Here is a 14,588-nt window from a genome sequence, read left to right as displayed (position 1 = left end):
CGATAGGTGTCCCAGGGCGCTCGGAAAGGTTACTTAAGAAGGCGAAACTTCATTATCAATACGTTGAAAATTGGAACTCTAGTAGCATATTGCAAGATCGAGGTCTTAGATGCTCATAAACCTCTTCCATGCTCGTAAGCATCAAGGAGGTTTGAACCGATCTCCTTTGAGAGCAATGCGCTTGCCCCTCCGCAATGGAAACAGGACAATGCACGCCTTATGCTTGCAGAATGGTGCATTTGGAAACTGATGATAACTTGAAAGAAAGCAAGTTGCTATTTGATCAAAAAGCATTTGGGGTCACGCCAGTTACCCATTTACTTGAAATGACATTCCAAGTGCGATGAAACAAGCAGCTGTATCTCATACACTTGCCTCTCATTACAAAGATAAAAACCGATGTCACTCGGTCATTGTCAACCTAACTATAATCTATTGCCTGAGAGGATCTTCATCCTGCAGAAAGCACAAAAAAGTTGCAGTTAAGAGTTTTACCAATTAAAAAAATTTACCAACAACTAGCATGTATATCTCGCTTTTGCAGTTCGATGATGTTGACAGGAATGCCGTGGCATTACTGAAACATGGATGCGAGTTTTATTGGTGAAAGGTGTGAATGACATTAGTGCTACTGACCGAAAACTTATTATTCCAAATTGCTTGGGCTAGCATGTGGAGATATTTCCTGGATCAGTTTTAGTTTGCGGTGACACAAATGCTCCCTTTGGATTGAGAGATACCTACTTCATGTCCATTAGTGGCTATGCTCTGTTTTCCATGTATGAAAATAAGTAAGGACATGTGTATACATTCCTTGATATGCTAGGTCTACCGGCTACATAGGGTTTTCTTTGTCAGGATACACAATAAGGGTCAACATGCAGTTGACCTGCTATGATGATGGGAACAAAAAAACGCACCACACGTCTGATCCATAACCAATTATGGGAGTGAAATAACATGAAAATCGATGAGCCATTTACCAATACGAGATTCAGGAAAACTACGCCAAATTCTGCCATCAGATCTCCATGAATGAATGGATTGTTTTGAACCCGTGATTTTCTGGAAGAGGTCCATTTCCAGGCCGGACAGAGACAATCACCTGAAGGCCTACACGCATTGATCAAGATTCAATGTCAGCATGCTGAAATGCACAGTAATGTTCTGAGAAAACAGACTTGAAACAAACGGTTGCAAATATTGTCTGGAGGATGGAAAACAGGGGTAGTCACATAAGGTTGAGATTAAGATTTAAGCAATTTTCTGATCGTGTTCAATGTGACTAGACATGTAGATGAGGAACGTATAAATGCATATGTTCCGATTCTCCATGTATATTAACTACAGTTTAATTAAAGACAAGCCAAAGTACATCATAACTAACTCTTTCTTTCTTTTTTTTTTTTTTGGAGCTGGGATTGAGGACAGAATAAAGCCAATGTAATTCAAAGAGCTATTTTTGCTCATAAGCTGAGAGTTTTTGATGGTCACACACACTAAATATATATTCTCTTTAGTATGCACTGAATAACATGGAGATAGAGTAATTCGGTTTCAACTGAAAAAACTCATCAACACTCTGCATGATTAAGGATGAAGCCATTTCGTCATTACAAAGCTAATACAAAGACTTCTCTTGAGAGCCAGGAAACACCGAGAGTGTTTCAGTGACTCAAGTGTGGTTGTAATCTCTGTCGTATCGCTTAAAAAGTGAAATCCTATACTGCTCTCCCATGGGATAGGTCCCACCAACCGAACTACGTAAATCCAGTTAGAGGTCTATAGTTGGGCATCCCCTATAACTCAATTGGGTATTTTGTTAAGTATCTGCACATGGAAACTTTTAAAAATACCAGTACCAGTTAAGTCAATATGATGGGTGAAATGTCCTTGGGAGTCTATAGCCACTTTTCTACCACGAATTTAAACTTATAAGACCGACTTTTAGACACCTTAAGCATTCAAAAGATTCAAAAGGAAGCCGTGCACCACAGACCAGAGCAAATGCACAGAAAGAGTTGAATAGATGATGTCTCAATGGACATATACCTGCATTCTTTGCAGCAACAGCTTCTTGATGGACATCAGTCAGAAATAATATCTCTGATGGCTTATCAACTCCTAGTGACTCCGCTATCTCGACATAACTATTTGTTTCTTTTTTGTTCCTACACACGAAAGATATAAGCTATAAAATAAATCTCCAGTACCAGAGTAGTTCAAAAGCTCTGACTCAAAGTCTGGCAAAGAAAATTCAACCAAATAAGAACAAGATTAAAGAAAGGAAATCAGGAAATTAGGTAAGATCTTTACCCCACTGTTGTGTCAAAAAATCCATAAAGATACTTCCTCAGATCTCCATGATTTGTATTCCCAAATAAGAGTCTTTGTGCTAATCTGCTGCCACTAGAATATATGTATACCTGTTGCACAATAATTAGCTGCTGTTAACGCTGTAAATGACATCAGTACAGCTGACATGTATAACCATTTCCATTTTCATGCAATCGACGGAGAGGAAAGAAGAAAATCCCATTTAACTGAGCAACAAAAATCATCTGTTGCTGCACAAAAAAAAAAAAATTAAAGAAACATGTTGAGGGAAGAAAGCATCAGCTAATGTTTTCATTTAGGACGAGTACGGAATCAAAGGATAACACAGAGCGGCAAAAGAAAAGGATGAAAAATGTAAGAGGAACAGACAGCAAAATCAAAGTTACCTTTATGCCCAGGGCATTCCATTTTTCAAGAGCCACTGGTACATCCTCAAATACTTCGCCCTTCAATTCCTGATTCTGAAACCCAGTTCGCCATATGTGACCCTGCATGATACAAAATAAGCCTGTCTTGCTCACCTATACTTCTCAACAACATTACACCAAACACAATTTGATATCAGCCTACGCTTACTTGCAATTGTTTCAAGGCAGTGATCTTGCGATCAGCTTTTATCATTGCTTCGATGTTAGCAACCAAAGCCGCTATCACTTTCTCTTTCCCTACTTCATCTGGAGGAATGGGTAAGGCCCCAGGAACATCTTTTGCCAAATCATCTTCGACCTGTAAATAGATATACCCAAATCTAGAACATCGAGGAATCAATATAGCATGTCTTCTAGCAACATTAGGATACATTGCTCCATAGTTGAAGGAAATTTGCATTAGTGTAACCTTTGAGTTGTCCTCTTTATAGCATATACTAGTTAGCTCCAACTAATCATGCACGATAAATGGTCTCAACCATTACAAGTGTGGAAATTTGACAGTTCCATTACTAAAGCACAGCATAAAGTTACCTGGATCCGTATCAATTTGATGTCATCTTGAGTTTCTAAAGTATCAAATGCCGCAGACAAATGCCTCGCAACATTATCCCGTGCATATGGAAAGAGAACATCAGTCACGAATGTTATTGGAGTAGTGGTTCCTTCAATGTCCAGAAGAATGCAGCTCTGCAACCAGACAAATTAGGCAAGAAAAAGAATTAACTGACCTGGAATACCGAACATCTAAAGTTTCTTTAAGTTTGCGAGTCAAAAGGGCACTTTCATCAAGATCAAGACAGTATATGCTGCACATCGTGATTCACAATCAGTGATATTTATCTATGGGAAAAGGGGAGTGAATTCAGAAATATACTGGAAGTGGCTTCATTTGAAGACTAGATCCGATTATTCCAGCTGTCCCGCCATCAGCTAACGTGCCTTTGCCATATTGAAGAGGGCCATGATTTGGAGACGACCAATCCAAACCCATTTGATTAAGTTTGATTGCAGCATCAAAGAGATAACTGTAACATTCAGCCTGAAAAAATAATGGCATGAATAAAAGAGAATTAAAACAGTCGACAAGGGAAGAGGAACAAGAGTAATGCTGAAATAGGGAATCCTTTACAAGGAATCCACAAAAGCTGTCAACACAAAGCATCTGTTTCAGCACATGATCAGAACTTATCATTGGGAAAAGTGGAGATCTGGATACATTGAGGTAATGGGAATAGTTTCTCCAGGCATAACTAGAAGTTTAGAACTTCTGCAAGCCTTGTGACGAATATTCTTTCAACGTAAAATGCGGAATTCCTTTTGATGTCAAATTCACAACCTTCTTTTTCATATAGAAACAAGTAAAGTTCTAGACAACACTCTGACCAATTCAAATCCTGACGTGGAAAACACAAACCTGTGTTTTAGCACTGATCCATGAGTCTCCCCATGAATATATACCGTGGTTCCGAAGAAGTACAGCTGTCGATCTTGGGTATGCTTCTATCTGAAAAAAAGCGTCACTCAATCCAGCAATTTAATGTAAATATGATTAAGAAGCATATACTACTAAGAACAATCATCCTCTATAGCCATCCGCTGTTTTGCAAGCATTCTAGCACTCCACTAGACAGACTCCTGGAAGATCTAGATAAGCCTCCAGCAAGAAATGATAACTCAAAGCAAAAAGTACTCATAAAGAACAAAGATGGGGTGGAAAATTTCAAAATATAGAATTAACAATTGAATGTTATATTGTCTGAATAACAGGACGATCTTCACACCATCTAACAAGCGTGCCCCCCCATTTTATAGATCAACCATCCAGTCACAAGCTTATGACTGCTGGAATCTAGTTAGCAGAACACCTTTAGTTTCTCCCACATGGAACCAAAATGTAAAAATACATACCGCTTTTGCAAGAGATTCTGTGAGTTCATATTCACGAGCAGTTTTCTCTATGATTGGGATCACAAGTTCATCATAATAACCATGCCCTTGGATTCCTTTAATCATCTCCATATGAGTAATCTACAAAAGCACAAGAAGGAAAGAAATTGAAAAGGGAAAAGTAAATTAGAGCAGCCCAAAAGTGATTATGATGTTTCAGATAGAGCAGGCCAATCACCATACATGTTGTGTTTAAGTGATTGGTGAGGTGATGACAGAAGCACAGTGAGACTATGGCAATACCACTTAAACTGTGAAACGGGATGAACTACACCCATGTGGGTTCCCATTTTCAATGGTGAGTAGTAAAAGGCTCTCACAACCAACTCAACTATTGACTCATGATAGTGATTTCTTCATGAGATCAATGACCTATCCGGAGAACCTATTTCAACTAAATTTTTTGTGCATCTCAATCTAATCAATATCGACTTTCACGAAGCATCTCCCCTTGTGGGTTAAGTTCCTATTGGTCTCTATTTAATAAATTCCTCAAGCTACCAACTTAAATGTTTGTCCAAGAGAGTTTTTTTTTTTTTTTTGGTCGAATCCAAGAGGGTTTACTTTGAACTAATTCGTAGTTAATAACATGCAAAGGATTGCAAAAAATAAAAAATAAAAAAAAACCTGGAAAACTTACTCTAAATTCTTTTGCTAAGGGATTGATCATGGTTACAAGGCATGATTCCATTCCGTGACTGTGGATGACTGCTCCTGGATTGCGCAACTCGAATACCTTGAGGATAAAGGAGGAGGTATGGGTCAGTAACTTCAACAAATATAGATTTTTAAGAAAGTACGTGTAAAGGGAGGGGGGGAAGTCAAAGTCATTACGGGAATATTCAGAGTGATACTAGCATAATACTCCCAAGAATGCAGTGGCCAGGAAATGATTACTTTGGAAAATGATAGCATCAAACTTGCAATAAGAATCTGCCACATGTATTCAATCTTGCTTAGTAGAGATGAAGCGACTCCCAAAACCAGACTGTTTTCAAATTTGATTTTCAATTAGACTACTTGTTCCTGATATTCTTTGGTAGGGATCAATACAAACCATATAGATTCCAAAAAGTACTAATTCAAATTGCAACCACATCAAGGGAAAGGTACTGAAGTCTGAGCAGCATTAATTTGGAGAAAGTGTGAGTGAACTCAAAAGAGTATTTGTCAGCTGAGTTAATATATAACTGTTAAAACATTGTATGCTCTTCTCCTTTCCCTCATTCCCGAGTAGTTTGAACATCCTATGCATTTCAAAGTCAATACCAAATTGAAGCTCCACATACAGCGATACAATAAGCCATCTTAGCAGCACAGTGCAAGAGAAAATTGACATGGAAAAACTATACAGAATCAAGATCACCAGCGATGGCAGAAAAACAGAAACCCAACTTCACATCCACCCTTATTATGGGATCAGAAATTACCTTCAAGAAAACATCGGTGCTGCCCGTACACTTAGGTGCCTTATTTGGGTAAGGCTTCGGAGACGGTGAAGACAAGGTAGAACCGTCTGCAGACAACACGTACAAGTCCTTGGGTTCCATTCTCTCCTTCTGGACTCCTAAAACATAGCACAAAAGACAAATTCAAAAGCTCAGCATAAGAGCCAAAACGCCTAGATGCAATGCAGTAATAGTTAAACTTTCAAACATAATCTTGCAAACTCCACGAAGTTGAATAACTTGGCTATAGAAAAAAAAACAAAGAGAGAAAAAAGAAATCAACTAACTTGATCAGCACGTATGTCAAAAGCAATTCCAGCATCGAATAGAAAACGGAAGTACTTAATGCACACCAGACCAGAGACTTCGACCAGACAGCTAGCTACATGACTACAGAATAAGACTCGATCAGCACGAGAATCGACTCAATGACAGCCCCTCATGATTGAACAGTAGGGGCAACATCATTTAGGCGCGAAAAGAATCGCCTCGTCGCTAGTTCAGAAAACTACCAAAACGCCGTTCCATTGCAGAAAAGAATCTACGAACCGAAGACTGAAAAGCAAGCCTAGAACAACACACGATCGGATTAGATTCAGAGAAGGAATCGAAGCCGATGATCGAACACCGAGGAAGCACGGCGACGGTACCGGAAGGGGACATGAGGATGAGCTGGTGAGGCCGCGGGACGGAGTCGTCGTGGACCCTCATGGCGATGCTGCCGTCCGTCCCGTACATCCACCCGAGGGTGTAGAAGTGGCGGCAGAGCTCCGACATCAGGCTCCTGGTGTCCTTCACCGCCTGGCTCTCCAGGTATGCCTGAGAAGCAGTCGCCACTCCCCCGCCGCCGTTCTCCGGCGTCGCCGTCGCGGCGGCCATCTGGTCCGTTTTAGAGAGAGAGAGAAATGGCGATTCTGAGCTTAAAGCGGAGGGCTGCGTTGCAGAGCAGCCTTTGTCTTGCCTTTGCGAAGGATAAGAGAGAGAGAAAAAACGGTACGGCTGTCTTTCACGTACGCATCCAGGAAAACACCAAATGAAATGAAATGTGGGAGAGAAACAGATCAAGCCTTGCCGACAAGTGATGAATGAACAGAAGGCCGATGCAGGTGTTTCGAATGGCTTTTGCATTCAGCCGACACGTGGCAAATTACGTCACGCGATGCACGACAATCTGCATCGCAGAAGTACATCACGAAGCTTTCGATCCCATAGGGCGAATCCGTTTGTGACCATAGAGGACGTGAACAGAGGAGTGAAAGGTCCGGAGGATATACGAGCCGGGCCTCCATGAAAGCTCTGAAAATTGTCCACCTCTCCACTTTATTCACCAATGGTATTTTGTTGCAAACAAAAAAGTTACCTTGTCGGCCCCAATTCAATCGGTCAATCGTGGGTATTAATGAGATACAGGACTGCAATAGGTAGGATCCATCAATGGTTGGAGTGGGAGGGTCCCCCTCACCACCCTCATGCACTGTCATTGGAAAATTCCACGCAAATTTCACGTTCTAAATCGGCAATATGACCCATGACTTGCCATGTGAAGACGGGGGACTATGCCAGCGGATTCATATTCGAGAAGATTATTTGCGCTGCTGTAAATTAGATAAAATTGGATCATGGTACAATTGGTTAAGGAAAGGATGTAGCAATTTATGAGCTGTCCATACTGGATTCAAGCCCATTTGGATTAATAAGTTAAAAACACGTGTCGGTTGACCAGTGTCGAAATCTTGCCCTCTTTTCAAATTGCAACTGATTTGATTCTTTGAAGCTGAAGAGAAACTTATACTGTGTTTAACGCTCCATTATTTCATATAAGATTGATGGATGAACTCGATATTGCGAGAATATATCCGTGCTTTTAAACCCCCGCTTAAAGTACTTGGACCCAACCCTCAAAATAGTATTCAATAGCAACTTTTGATTTGGGGATCCATCTCTAAGAATTTACACATTCATAGCCTCTCATATAGGACCTTATAATGTCCTAAGCTTGCCTCATTATTACAACCACAGTAACAATGTAATTGAATTAGCAAATCGCATGTATGACCTAGGTCGTATGTAAGGTCATTTAGCCCGACTCTCCAAGAAACTTATATCTGGGAAAATAACATGATTTCTAATGCATGACGAACTAAGAAGTAAGTAACTGGGGAAAGAAATTTTGATCTTCTGACGGAGAACAGGTGCAAATCGAAACCAGAAACCAAGACACACACGATGATTATTCAAGATATTTACAAGTACAGTAAACTCGTACTCAACATGATAGTAACCGCCGCCACAGATAAGCTTGTAGGAGTTATAGTCCATGCAGATGAAGGTGCCGGTGCTGGGGCACTCGCCGGCGATATTCCCGGTGGAGATTGTGGCGTCAGCCATGATGGAGGTGGAGATATTGGCGACGTGGGAGACCAAGCTGGAGGTTGACCCCAAGGTGCCGGAGCTGACGAAGGCGGAGTAGCGGTTGGAGGCACGGCCATGGGAGAAGGAGAGGTTGGTGACCACGCAGGCGGCACGGTGTGAGCAGGTGAAGGCGCTGAACTTGGAGGTTTAGTGGCAGGGTATGGTGAGGTCGGAGGCATCGCCGCGGGAGAAGGAGAGGTTGGCGACCATGAAGGCGGCGATGTTGGGGGTTTGGCAGCAGGAGGTGGTGAAGTGGGCGCTGCCGTAGGCGACCGCGCTGGTGGCCGGGCCACGGGTGGTGTCGACGGGGGCAGGGTGGGGGGCAGTGTGGGAGTTGCGGTTGGCGACCGTGAAGGCGGTGATGTTGGGGGTTTGGCAGCAGGAGGTGGTGAAGTGGGCGCCGCTGCAGGCGGCCACGCTGGTGGCCGGGCCACGGGTGGTGTCGACGGGGGCAAGGTGGGGGGCAGTGTGGGAGTTGCAGTTGGCGGCCATGAAGGCGGCGATGTTGGGGGTTTGGCAGCAGGAGGTGGTGAAGTGGGCGCCGCCGCAGGCGGCCACGCTGGTGGCCGGGCCACGGGTGGTGTCGACGGGGGCAAGGTGGGGGGCAGTGTGGGAGTTGCGGTTGGCGGAGCAGGCCATGATGGCGGCGTGGCCGGGCTGGCTTGGGAGGTGGAGCCATCTGGGAGGTGGAGCAGGCCATGATGGCGGCGTGGCGGGGGCTGGCCATCCGGGAGGCGGAGCAGGCCATGATGGCGGCATGGCCGGGGCTGGCCAACTGGGAGGCGGTCTTATGGCCAACACGACAACAACCAACTTTTGGCCCTTCTCACAGTTGCCTGGTTTGCCACTGATGAAAAAGAAAGGACCAGATTGGTAAAACCTAAACTCGGAAGCCCCATCTTCCCACTTATACACTGGGTTTTTGGTGTTGCACTTGTAGAAGTCATCCTTGACGACTAGCAAGACGGAGTCGTCTCCCTTCTTGTACTTAAAAGCTACACAAATCCCAAACAAAGAAAACAAAACAAAGTAATTTACTGATGAAAAAGGAAGCTGAAACTAGTACTACATCATCAGTCACACGGGGTGAACTAAGCTTAATAAGGCACGATCGATCACACAAATTCTTCTTTACAGAGGCTAAGCTTAACAAGGCACGATCGATCACACAAATTCTTCTTGACAAATTCTTCTCACGAACGGCAAGTGCAGATAAGGATTTTCCTTTCATAACACTTGCAGAGAATTTGCTCGTGTCAGACATGTACTGACCATTGCTTATGAGACTCCTCTCCTCACAATTGCTTTGAAACCGACATTAAGAATTGTTGAAGGAAAGGACTAATAAAAAAGGGAAGAAAACAATGAAAACAACTTACAGATGGTGTCGTTGACCTGGAACCTGGTCCTCTCTGCCCAGTGCATGTAACTCTCAGAAGGGTCGACCACCCAGCCATCTTTACCTCCGACATCGAACTTGTTACCTTGAGAACGAGCGAGACAAGCGAAGAAAACAGCCAGGAAGAAGCAGAAACACGCACGGGCCGCCATTGGCGGGACTCGAGACATCGAGAGGGGGTGTGAAAACCCTAAGAAAAACCGCGAATCCCCACGATACGCAAGATCAGTGAATATATACGGAAACAGAGATCAGAGGATAATGCTGAAGATCTTGCCAAAAAGGTAGGCCTCTTGGGAAACGTCGATATGTGGGAGATTTCTTGGAACAAAGAGGGAAACGATCAAGAAAATAATGGGGGGTGATGACGGAAACCGAAGGTGGTCGGCGTTCGGAATATAAAGGATTTTGCCAAAGAGGTTACCGTTGGCCAAATGAGGCAAAACTCCGGTCTGCAACATAAGGTAAGTGCAATAAATCAGCTGTCTGTCCTTCCTTTGTCATTCCTCAAGACGCTCCCCCCCTTCCCCTAATTCATAGTGGCTCAACGGAAAATTTATGTTTTTATTATTGCAAAGGGGGACTAAATAACATACCAAATGGTTGCGGTTTAGGGGTTTTCATAGCTGAATAAAGGTAGAGTACAGCAACAATTTTGCCAACCCATTTTCTTCATTTGCACAACGCGCATCAGACGCTTGTCGGACCAAATTATAAGGATTTGAACGTACTAAATGGGAAGATCTTGAAATTCCATGTTGTATTAGCAGAGGAGAATATTTGTCCGGTTAACAACTTTATCGTATATTCGTTGCTCGATACAATAAAGAGGGAGAAGTTCTTCTTACACAAATCTTTTTAAGAACAATCGAGATCAAGATTCTCAGTAAGATGTATTCACTCACCGTGATGTGCGAGTTCAAATCCTTCATGTTTCTCATTTTAAAAAAAGAACCTTTTCCAATGCGTCATAAGAAACTAATGTTTCTAAATAAAAGGATTGTGGGCCGATTTAAAATCAACATCAAACTCGCCTCAAGAAGCAACAAAGACCCACTGAAGGCAATTCCATCCAAGGTCGTTGTAATAAGACGGGGGAGACTATCGCGACTCGATGAGATTAGTCGATGCGCTGCGCTCAAAAAAGGTTCCAAAATATCCAAACTTTTGCTGCGAATTATTAAACATGAAAGAGGGATATCGATCCATCATGATCTTAACTGTGCATGGGTGAACAGTGCATCGAGTTCTATTCTTCCCCGACCAACGAGATCACGCGATAATATGTCGAATGTTTCAAACGACTGATTAGGCAAGAGTCATTACCGACGGTTTGCGCACCAGTTCGTAACTGAAGAGTCAGCATTTACTCAAAGGTTGTTCCCGCTTTGACTCTCAGTAAATGATTCAAGAGCCTTTCAATAAGAGACAATGCAGCTGGTAAAAAAGGGAGTGTCGGGTCTCCAGATCCTATTACCTTGCGAGGTCAGCCCGTCCCTGTAAATGCGGTGGCCAAAGGCAAAAAACATCGCATGCATTGATTACGTAATTAACATGCTAAATTCGGACAAGAACAGTGCTGAGAAAGAAACGAGCGTGTGGTGGTGGTGGCGGCCACGAGGGTACAGATTGGTTTTTGTCCAGTAAATGGTCTTGTCACATCATGAGGAAGTAACGTATGGCCGGTTGATGATTCATGCAATGTTTTTGATTGTGTTCCCATTCATATTTTGGGCCGTTTGGTTCGGCTTTTCAAATGCTATTTGGGGGAATACAAATACCTTTAGGTGAAAGTCACTTGGGAAAATGTAAGTGGTGTTTGGTAAAAAAAGATTTGTAAAGCTACTTTGGCCTAAGTAGTATTTGGTTAAATTTTTTTTGCAAAGGGCTTTGACAATTTTTATTTTTAATATTCCGGTTTTGCCCCTATACTGTTCATCTTCTTCACCGGCGAGGGTGGCCGGCAAAGGGCCAACGAGGGCGGATCTGGGTTCGTGCAACCCAGGCGACGGCGCTTGGGCGGTCGCCTGACCCCAAGCGGCCGTCGCCTGAGTTGGGCGACCTCGCTAGCATTTGGAATGCTGAAACCTATTTTTTCCTTCCCAAATTGTCCTCACTCAAATTTCAATATTCCGGTTTGCCCTTATTCTTCGTTCATCTTCCTCCCGCTGCGAGGCGGTCGAGCCGAAGGCGGGCCCGTGGGCGGATCTGGCGCGGCGAGGCCGGTGAGGGCCAGCCGGGGTCGCCCAACCCGGGCGACGGCCGCCTAGGGGTCCGGCGGCGCCCGCAGCGCCGTCGCTTGGGTCGCACGAACCCAAGTGTGTCGCCCGGGTCGCACGACCTCGGGGTGATCTCAGTGGCCGTCGCTGAGGTCGCGCGACCCAGGCGATACCGCTTGGGTTCGTGCGACCCGAGCGACGGCGCTGAGGCGATCGCCCGACCCCAGGCGGCCGTCGCCTGGGTTGGGCGACCTCGCTGGCCCCTCACCGGTCCTTCGCCGCCCTCGCCGGCCAGTCCGCCTTCGCCGACCACCCTTGCAGTGAGGAAGATGAACAGTAACAGGGGCAAAACCGGAATATTGAAATTTGAGTGAGGACAATTTGGAAAGGAAAAAATAGGTTTCAGCATTCCAAATGCTAGCTTTCGGGTTTTCGAATCCGAAAAGCCGAACCAAACGGTTTAGCATTTGGCCAAGGGGCTTTCGAGGCCGAAAGCCCCTTCCAAATGCTGAACCAAACGGGCCCTTTGTACCATTGCTAAAGTTTTACATAGTGCTGTGAAATCGAAATCGAGATTCTTTTCGTTCTCTTTAGTATAATTCGTGCCGGAAATAGTTAAGTTTAGGTTCAATACTTCAAAAAGTCACAAACTAATGTCACGTGGCATGTCTACCCAGATTAATTTTCATCTCACAAGATATTTCAAGTGGTACCCTAAATACATTTATCACAAACCATTATAGGTAACCCATCACACATTCATCCCAAACTAATTTTTGTCTCGTAAAAAATCTCAAACTGATTACCCTAATCCAAATGTGCCCTTCATTAAAATGCATACATATCAATAAATGTGAATTTTCATTCTCCGTATTGGATCTATCATTCTCCATCCTGGAGTCATCTGTCACGTATATCGGCACATATGCATTTTAATCGGATAACGAAAAAAATGCTAACTAAAGGTAAATTCAAATTAAAAGTACTCAGTTTAATATTTTTTGTAAAACGAAAATTAGCTTGGAACAAATGTGTCATAGGTGGGATAAATGTGTAATACGACACCCAATTTGGGTTTTTTTAATTATTTTTTGTCGGACAAAATTTAATTTGGGATAATTGGGTTATGGGAATACCAATTTGAATTTTTTTGCGAGATGAAAATTAATTTTATGTCCATCACGAGAAACCGATTTAGAACTTTAAATAGTATTAACTCGAGTTTATGATCGCTGCCGACCATAAATATGATCGATGGGACAGAGCAAAGCAAGCAAGTAGAGCAGATTGTCGGCAGCAATGCAACGCACCCCCAAAGAAAAGGAAAAGCAGAGATCGTGATTCGGACCGCGAGCCCAAAAGGAGAACAAAAAACCAGACCAACAACCATGAAATGGGTTGGGCTAACTTGATGATGAAACGTCCTGATGGTTTGCCGGGGAAAAGTGTTAAAAAAGTCCTAAATTTTTTGCATTTATACCAATTGAGTCTTAAACCTTTTTTTGGTATTAATTCAGTTCTAAATCTTTTTCATTGATGCCAATTTAGTCCTAAACCATTTTTTTGTGTCAATTCAGTCCTAAACTTTTTGTATTAGTGTCAATTCAGTCCTTCCAATCAATTTTAGCCGGATTTTGCTGACGTGGACGCCGGTGACCGGCGCTGACGTGAACAACTTTTAATGATATTTAAATTTTATTTTTATTTTTTTCCTCCCCTCCTCCTTCCTCCCTCCAGTAGGTCGTCGGACCGAAGAACCGGCCGAGACCAAAGGCCGGTGAGGACACAGGCGCAACCTCACTGGCCACTGGCGAGGCTCGCCCTCGCCGGCGACGGCGAAGGTGAGCCTCGCCATGGCTGGGTGAGGTTGGACCTCGCCAGATCCGACGGGGTTGGGCCTCGCCTAGTCGTCGGTGAGGCTCGAGCCCTCGCCGGAGGCCTTCGTTGCGACCTCCGGCGACGGCTCGAGCCTCATCGGCAGCTAGGCGAGGCCCAACCCCACCGGATCTGACAAGGTCGAGCCTCGCCGGCCTCTGGCCTCTGGCCGGTCCTCGCTGAAGGAAGGAGGGAGGGAAAAAAAGAAAAGAAGTAAACAAAAATTATTAAAAGTTGTCCACGTCAGCGTCGGTGACCGGCCGGCATCCACGTCAGCAAAATCCGGCCAAAATTGACCGGAAAGACTGAATTGGCACAAAGACAAAAAGGTTTAGGACTAAATTGGCACCAATGCAAAAGGTTTAAGACTAAATTGACACAAATGCAAAATGTTTAGGACTAAATTGACATCAAAAAAAGGTTTATGACTAAATTGGCACCAATGCAAAAGATTTTGGACTTTTATGACACTTTTCGCAGTTTTGCCGTGTGGGCAAATATCAATTTCGTTTACTAAACA

At 43.7% G+C, this 14,588-nt stretch overlaps 2 protein-coding genes across 4 annotated transcripts in view; both read right to left on the bottom strand.

Moving 5' to 3' along the window:
- LOC115665286 (probable bifunctional methylthioribulose-1-phosphate dehydratase/enolase-phosphatase E1) overlaps positions 1-7,212 on the bottom strand; it is a 29,824-nt gene extending 22,612 nt beyond the window's left edge. The window contains exons 1-13 of one of the 3 annotated variants that reach the window (XM_030587160.2): positions 6,814-7,198; positions 6,146-6,282; positions 5,356-5,451; positions 4,677-4,796; positions 4,183-4,272; positions 3,643-3,807; positions 3,300-3,455; positions 2,914-3,063; positions 2,724-2,825; positions 2,317-2,426; positions 2,053-2,171; positions 984-1,113; positions 254-456 (exon numbers count right to left, since the gene is read on the bottom strand). In XM_030587160.2, the coding sequence (XP_030443020.2) occupies positions 1,022-1,113; positions 2,053-2,171; positions 2,317-2,426; positions 2,724-2,825; positions 2,914-3,063; positions 3,300-3,455; positions 3,643-3,807; positions 4,183-4,272; positions 4,677-4,796; positions 5,356-5,451; positions 6,146-6,282; positions 6,814-7,042 (1,566 nt within the window). In that variant the 5' untranslated portion in view covers positions 7,043-7,198 and the 3' untranslated portion in view covers positions 254-456; positions 984-1,021. Of the gene's footprint in view, positions 1-253; positions 457-983; positions 1,114-2,052; positions 2,172-2,316; positions 2,427-2,723; positions 2,826-2,913; positions 3,064-3,299; positions 3,456-3,642; positions 3,808-4,182; positions 4,273-4,676; positions 4,797-5,355; positions 5,452-6,145; positions 6,283-6,813 lie in introns of those variants that run through there. The other 2 variants (XM_030587159.2, XR_008816572.1) reach the window with 2 other exon arrangements.
- Positions 7,213-8,067: 855 nt separating this feature from the next.
- LOC115669697 (vegetative cell wall protein gp1-like) lies at positions 8,068-10,321 on the bottom strand. The gene is made up of 3 exons (XM_056311334.1): positions 9,955-10,321; positions 9,282-9,570; positions 8,068-9,232 (listed from the first exon to the last, which is right to left on the bottom strand). Exons 1-3 carry the CDS (start codon positions 10,142-10,144, stop codon positions 8,407-8,409), a joined length of 1,305 nt encoding a protein of 434 aa, XP_056167309.1. The 5' UTR covers positions 10,145-10,321; the 3' UTR covers positions 8,068-8,406.
- Between the last annotated feature and the right edge of the window lie 4,267 nt (positions 10,322-14,588).

Source organism: Syzygium oleosum, unplaced genomic scaffold (assembly GCF_021117445.2).
Source record: "Syzygium oleosum isolate NSW1041296 unplaced genomic scaffold, Sole_v2.1 Sole_v2.05, whole genome shotgun sequence".
NCBI lineage: Eukaryota > Viridiplantae > Streptophyta > Magnoliopsida > Myrtales > Myrtaceae > Syzygium > Syzygium oleosum.
This window is presented reverse-complemented; position numbering and strand designations above follow the sequence as displayed.